Source organism: Oncorhynchus nerka, linkage group LG27 (assembly GCF_034236695.1).
Source record: "Oncorhynchus nerka isolate Pitt River linkage group LG27, Oner_Uvic_2.0, whole genome shotgun sequence".
Lineage (NCBI taxonomy): Eukaryota > Metazoa > Chordata > Actinopteri > Salmoniformes > Salmonidae > Oncorhynchus > Oncorhynchus nerka.
Genome location: NC_088422.1, coordinates 67,512,297 through 67,519,500, shown reverse-complemented (window position 1 = coordinate 67,519,500; position 7,204 = coordinate 67,512,297). Strand labels below are relative to the sequence as shown.

Here is a 7,204-nt window from a genome sequence, read left to right as displayed (position 1 = left end):
AAGTTAACCAGTAAAGCTGCAGTTAGAAACAAATAGAGATAACAGTTTGTACAACCAAGTTGTATATTGAAAAGAAAATGCCCATTGGTATGCTTTACCTTGATCAATATTGTGAAAATACTCACATATTGTGAATAAGATAGGACTCATGGTGAGATATTCAGCCTGTTGTGATGTTTTCACACATAACATACTGTGTCTATAATCATGTAGCTATGTGAATTATGGGAAACTGAATATGGACCAAATTAGAAGTGTCTAACCTTCATGCAAAGTTTTATTACAGAGCTTAGGCCGAGTCCTAGGCAGCTCATTTTGAAGAAACACATCAGTCCTCTGACCTCATCTTCATTGTTTATGGTGTACACATCAGCAACATTGAAATGTGTCTGATACAGTGTAATTAATGATTAGCCTTGTAGTGCCAGTGTAATTAATGATTAGCCTTGTAGTGCCAGTGTAATTAATGATTAGCCTTGTAGTGCCAGTGTAATTAATGATTAGCCTTGTAGTGCCAGTGTAATTAATGATTAGCCTTGTAGTGCCAGTGTAATTAATGATTAGCCTTGTAGTGCCAGTGTAATTTCCTGATATAATTGTCCGTACGTTGTGGTTGGACTATGTATATGTGGTACATCAGTGGATATGCAAATATAAGTCAAAATGTTAATATATGTATTATTTATCACCAGGCTTTCTAGTTGCATAGAAGAAAACACAAAAAACTTTCTGCAAGATTCACATATTTAAGAATGGCTTATTTTAAACTTCAATGTATCCTTGCATGTTTTAGTGGAGGCTGTAGAATTGTTGACAGCATCACATATTGGTTAGACCAAGTGAGCCCACAGTCTTCCTTGTTATCAAGGGTGATATTCTAAACTGCTGTCCCAACTGAAACTGCGCCTATAAGACGATTGTATTTGTTTTCAGTTCCAAGAAAGAAGTACACCACATTCACAGTTCGAGAACATTAAAACATATTTTATAAGAGGGAGAATACAACAGTATATCCAGCAATAATACTTAATGTGGTACTTTAAAATGACTCCGTTTTTTAAATATCTTCCACGGAAGATTTAATAGAATGCATCGCAAATGTCAGGTCACCAGACAATTTGGCATCATCGTCAACTTGAACATGCAGGGAGTAGTCCAACGGAAGACACACATTGAATACACAATACATCAAATACATCATCATAGATACTGTAACCATGAAGTACACATGCAGTACTGCTTTGAAATAATGCAGATCTAATAATGATTAAGGCATGTATTGATGACGTCCAGTCTTCTTGCATGACTTGGCATACATATCTTCTGCATCTGGGCCTTGATTTGCTGCATCTGCGTATGAAAAGTCCCCAACATATTATATCTGGTCCGACAAAATCCTTCATCACATTAGATGACAGCTGTGTGTTCATTCTTATATCAGAAATGTTTCAGTTCTCATCCAAGATGAGTTGGGACAATGACATTAAGACAATGATTAAGTAGGTTAATCACAGAAGCAACGCTGAATTGGAGAGTGTACACCACAGCTCTGAGGACAAGTTCTCAAGTCTGTATTCTCTGCACAGAGGATATATACCCAGATCATGATGTAAACCATTCTTATCTTGGTTTGCTTTATGTGAAGAAAATGTGACTGAATGCGTCTGTAGTTTCATATGCAAACTACTACTAACCATCAGAAATTACACCATTGACATAGAAAGTGAGACAAGATATTTTCCATGGTCAGATAGATACCGTGAAACAAAACCTGACTCGTTCTGCCTGACGTATGGAAATCCCCAAAATACACCTAACGTACTATTATTACTATTTTAAAATATTGAACTCACCTTGAACACGCACCATAACGTGTTTAATTTTCCGTGTTTCAACCTGAAATATAAAATTACAACAGGCGTGGAAAAGTAAAAGAGGAAGAAATTGAGTGTAGCCCTGTAAGCCTCTATAACTAAGAGTCATTATAATCATTATTTATCGTTAGTCAAAGCTCATTTGGAACTCACAGCTCACCAGAATTTCTTGGTAGGTGGTATCCTCTGTTTTGGAGATATGAAGATGGAAGTTAAATATATATAATTAAAACAAGTTATTTAGAAAAAACAATCACCCAAGGCCCTGAAATCTGTTAGATCACCATTCACCCAGTACTGTAAATGTCACAATATAATCATTGCATTTCTATGAAGCTTCATAATATCTAAGCATTTCTCACCCAGCTCATGGTATGTCTCAATCTCAACACCTGATTAGAAGATGTTAAAACCGTTAAAACAATTAATTATTTTCACTCAGGGCGTGGTATATTATTTCAGTCATGACCATTATCTAAGCATTTCTCACCCAAATGTTGGTACGTTGACTCATTTGTTTGGGAGATTAGAAGATTAAATATCTTATTTTCTTAATAAAGCAATGTATTTAAATAACCTTTTACCCAGTATTGCAAATGTAAGAATGAAAAAACATACCCGTTTTAAATTTACATCATAAGCAGTACATGTTTGTGCAGCATCATATTACCTAAACATTTCTTACCCAGATCCTGGTACTCCTCCCCACCTGTTTGGGGGATAAGATTCAAATGATATTTTAAATAAGAAATATAGACTCCTGTTTTAAAGCAAGGCACTGAAACTAAATTCATGACGATTTACTTAGTATCAGCATGGTCAGTTTTTTAAACACACATTTAATTTAAAGCATAGTTAATGCAGCTAACCATTATCAAAAAAAAAAGAAGAAGATTATCTTACTGGCCTCACTGTCACAGGCAAATTCATCACTGAGAAATAAACAAGATACAGATGATTATACATTGGTTGTTGTTGTTAGATTGTCATATTCCATTAAATATTAATCTAATTCATATACACCTTTATATAGAAGCAGCACACTTTACATTATTGTTTTTGTATTTAAGTAATCTAACACCTTTGTGTTTCTCCATTGCTTCATTGCAGTAGAAATAGAGAATGTAGTCTGTGACATTTATATTCAAAGAAACTAATACAAATAGATACAAAGAAATATTTTTGATATAATTAAGTAAAATGTCAAATATACATGATTTTCCTACCTGGATTCTTCCTCCACGCTTGACGTTCCGTCTAAGACAAAGAAATATCTCAGAATGTGAAATAAATGTTCATTCATAGAACAATAGTTATTTTGGAAAGCTTAAAAAACATACCGTCACCCTCCCCTGTCATTGGCACATCATTCTCCTCCTGTTGTGGTGTTCTGGAGGAAATATACATGTGAACTGTTCAATCATTATACATTATCCTGCTAAACAAACTAGCTATGATAATGTAATGAAAACTATACGCTTACCTTCCACAATAACATTGTAAAGCTCCTGTCATAAAAGAAATGTAAGATTATTGGTTAAACTCAAGCTAACTATCATAACAATGATATTAGAACGGCTCCAGATAGTACATTCAATCCAGATACGGAATGTATTAGTTTGATAAACATTATTCTATATGAATTAGACCTGTATATCCAGAGTAATGTCCATGTTAAATGGCCTGACCTTGTTTAATGAACAGCCACCATATGCCCACTATCAGTGATGAGATCAGAAGAAAACAGACGCAGAACACGAGTGGGATTAAGTGACTCCAGGACACTGGAAAGCAAAACAGGCATGTTGTTAAACATCTCACTTCTATAGTAACAACGTACTACAACCATCAACCATCAACAATGATTGTTTAATAACAAAACTAGTTACGTATGAAGTGACGATATTATTTAAATATAGAAGTATTTAGAGAAACACCATACATTCTTACCATTAACCTGTAGAAATACTACATTATTTCCATATAATGTTCTGTCTTTATCTTTGAGGGTTTTTGATTGCAGATCAATCACACAACTGTAGTTACCTGCGTCGTTCTTATTAAAACTTTTAATCGTAAAAGTTACCTCCGTGCTCTCTACGTCAAACACCTGGATCTGAACAACAGAGCCATACTTGCAGAGGTAAGCGTGAACTAAGTCACTGGTATTTTTTGTTTGAAAACTTGGGTCTGAGATTGTACACTTAAACTCCACACCATCTCCCTTTCTCACAGTTCTTGAGCCTGCAAGTGATATGTCTGCAGGGAGTATACGGTCTGTATCAGCAGGAAGAGACAGGAATCATGTAAGGTGTCAAATATTGCAGTCACATTGAAATATACATGTATCAAAAACATTGAAAAGGATAGTATATCCATATACACTGAGTATACAAAACATTAAGGACACCTGCTCTTTCCATGACATAGACTGACCAGGTGAAAGCTATGATCCCTTATTGATATCACTTGTTAAATCCACTTCAATCAGTGTAGATGAAGGGGTGGAGATAGGTTAAATAAGGATTTTTATTGCCTTGAGACAATTGAGGCATGGATTGTGTATGTGTGCCATTCAGAGGGTGAATAGGCAAGACAAAATATGTAAGTGCCTTTGAAAGGGGTATGGTTGTAGGTGCCAGGCACACCGGTTTGAGTATGTCAAGAACTGCAACACTGCTGGGGTTTTTCACACTCAACAGTTTGTGTATCAAGAATGGTCCACCACCCAAAGAACATCCAGCCAACTTGACACAACTGTGGGAAGCATTGGAGTCAACATGGACCAGCATCCCTGTGGAACGCTTTCGAAACCTTGTAGAGTCCGTGCCCCGACGAATTTAGGATGTTCTGAGGGCAAAAGGTTGTGCAACTCCTAATGTTCTGTCCACTCAATGTGTGTCAAATAATGTCTAAGAGCAATAACATATCCAGAGAGTAAAAAGATCCTTACCCATCACCTGGATGGAAAGGGAATTATCTCCTTTTCCCTGCACTTCAGAGAGTGGATACTGGGTTTTAGAGAACACACAGCTGTAATTGCCACTCTGTTGGCCAGTAACACTTTTCATGGTGAAAAGGGTGTCTTCTTGTATAGTTCTCTTCTGATCCACTGCAACTCCGTTAATGCACAAGTAAACATATGCCACTTTGTCTTCCTTGCGCCCATGTGTACTACATTTTACCACAAGGTCACTTCCCTCCATTATCGTTCCTGTAGAAGTCCAATAGATCTTTGCTGGAAAAATCTTCTTGGCTAATATTTCAGAAAATAAAAAGTATTTGGCTCATAAAATATCTGCAACATGTAAACCGTTTATGTGTGGAGTATCATATTGTAATTATCTAAAAGAGAATTCAATCATCTTCAATAATTAATGGACTTTGACCTGCCTGTGGTTTGGACCATGGCCTCTCTTGACAAGGCACCTTAAGAGGAGAAAACACATTCAAAAGATACAACATAGACCAATTTAAATAGCAAAATGTGAAATACATTTGAATTCAATTAAAACTAAATCAATATCAGGTTCATTTTCATAAATATACTCACACAGGATGAGGATGAACATGATCATTGTGTTCAAATCTTGTTGAAAAACTTGTTCTTTCTACCTTGTGTATTTGTGGTATGGACCTGAAACTAGACAGGGATTATTTTAGTTGAGACATGTCAACTAAGAAAAGTGAATACGAATGACGTCATTTCCTGTATTTGTAGGACTGTCGCAGCTACAGGATATGTTTGCACCACAGACCTGGAGGATGATATGTATTATTTAACATTGACCGTGTGTAACTCAAAAGAACAACAGGTGCACGGATTCAATGATCTCAACTTGCTTTCCTCTCAAATGAAAATATGCTAAATGATATCATACTGACTAAAAAACACTGGGACAATTCTTACGTGTGACCGACAGGGACAGAACGGATGCATGTATACCTGCATGCAATGCAACTCTTCAGGTCTCAGACAAGGATGCTCATCACACAAGTGTGGTCATGGAACCATCGCTGTTCTATAAATGCACTCATCCCCTCAGCCCCACACACAACCTAGTCATTGTCATTAGTACTGTGTCTGTTACAGATCTCCCCCTCAGATAACTAGTTCACTGAAATGAGCCCTGAGTGAGCTTTAATTCAATCAATCATCAGGGGGAATGTTATCAGAAGGGATGGAATACTACATTATGTGACTGTGCTTCCTGGCTAACATCCAGTTACGATTCAGTGACAACCTGATTACAGTTTACTGACTACAACATACAGCCACAGAAACAACATCCAGAGATTCCTCATCTGCCCAAATGTGGGATTGAAATGCTCCCCAAAAATCCTCTTTAAAATGTATCACTCTCTATCATAGATACCACAGGCCATAGATATCTATAACTCATAATTGTGCATTTCCTCCTCTTGTACACCCAACTGTTTTTTGAATGATTGTACAACATAATGAGATCTCAACCACATCCTCCTTATTAACAGAGAGTATAAGTAGTGTCAAGTTAAAGCAGGAGAAGTGCTCTTTGGCATAGCAGTAGGATGGTGAGATGTAGACCGTAGCCCAGGCCCCAGACTAATGATGTACTTCATCACCAGGTCTCCATATTGATTGTGGTCCAATAAAGCAGAAGGGGGCCCAGGGCAGAGAGGGGAGGCAGGCAGGGATGGGAGGCCAGGCTAGAAGGCAGGGAGGATGTAACAGGGTTATACCCAACCTCTACATGGCCTTGTTGCTACTGATAATCACATCTACATCCTGCCTGCCAGCTGGAACTCCAAACTCAATTTTCATAAGGGAGAGAAATATCGATTTGGGAATGCAATGAGTTTACAGGTAGGTTAGCATGTGTTCAGTCCACTGCAGAAGTCACTTCATCCTATGACCATGGATCATGGCAGACAGATGTTTCTGTTGAAAGAGCCTTTGGAGAGCTGTTTTCAAAGTTGTGTGTGCTTCTCCAGACCAAATAAAAAAAAACTGAAAATGAAGATACAAAATCTTGTGTCTTTGATTGCAAACATATGGTAAGTGACCACTGGATCATATTGTGGTCACTTGTAGTAGCAGATAATAACCACATGGTGTCACCCCTCACAGCACAATGAAAATCATTTCAGGTTGCTTTCATAGTTTTTCCACATTCACCCATATGGTGTAATAACGTTACCCATCCTGCATCATAGCCTTTTAATGTTCAACAGTTTGTGATTTCTATGAATAGCTTATCTGTATATTATATGACACCGTGGTTCATTGAAACCTTAATGAGCATTAGAATCAGATTGAAATGGTGCTGTATAGTTGTAGTAAATAAGAA

General features: G+C 37.1%; 1 protein-coding gene across 5 annotated transcripts; it reads right to left on the bottom strand.

Annotated features, from left to right (window-relative positions):
* Positions 1 to 963: 963 nt before the first annotated feature.
* LOC115112192 (uncharacterized) lies at positions 964 to 7,124 on the bottom strand. Of its 5 annotated transcripts, none has more exons than XM_029639061.2 (13): positions 5,428 to 7,124; positions 4,828 to 5,303; positions 3,825 to 4,151; positions 3,563 to 3,658; positions 3,358 to 3,382; positions 3,215 to 3,264; positions 3,101 to 3,131; positions 2,778 to 2,806; positions 2,545 to 2,583; positions 2,237 to 2,266; positions 2,035 to 2,060; positions 1,854 to 1,896; positions 964 to 1,350 (listed from the first exon to the last, which is right to left on the bottom strand). In XM_029639061.2, exons 2-13 carry the CDS (start codon positions 5,078 to 5,080, stop codon positions 1,268 to 1,270), a joined length of 1,032 nt encoding a protein of 343 aa, XP_029494921.2. In that variant the 5' UTR covers positions 5,081 to 5,303; positions 5,428 to 7,124; the 3' UTR covers positions 964 to 1,267. The 5 variants fall into 5 exon arrangements, 4 of the variants coding, with proteins under 4 accessions (XP_029494921.2, XP_029494922.2, XP_029494923.2 ...); XM_029639062.2 differs by having other exon boundaries at positions 2,560 to 2,583; XM_029639063.2 differs by having other exon boundaries at positions 1,305 to 1,350; positions 2,028 to 2,060.
* Between the last annotated feature and the right edge of the window lie 80 nt (positions 7,125 to 7,204).

Bases quoted from the DNA above. Each gene is read 5' to 3' on its own strand.
- LOC115112192 (XM_029639061.2), bottom strand. From the start codon at position 5,080: ATGGAGGGAAGTGACCTTGTGGTAAAATGTAGTACACATGGGCGCAAG. The intron at 3,383-3,562 runs GTCAGGCCATTT...CTTTTATGACAG, and splicing joins GTGGCTGTTCATTAAACAAG to GAGCTTTACAATGTTATTGT. The intron at 2,061-2,236 runs GTGAGAAATGCT...TCTCCAAAACAG, and splicing joins TGAGACATACCATGAGCTGG to AGGATACCACCTACCAAGAA.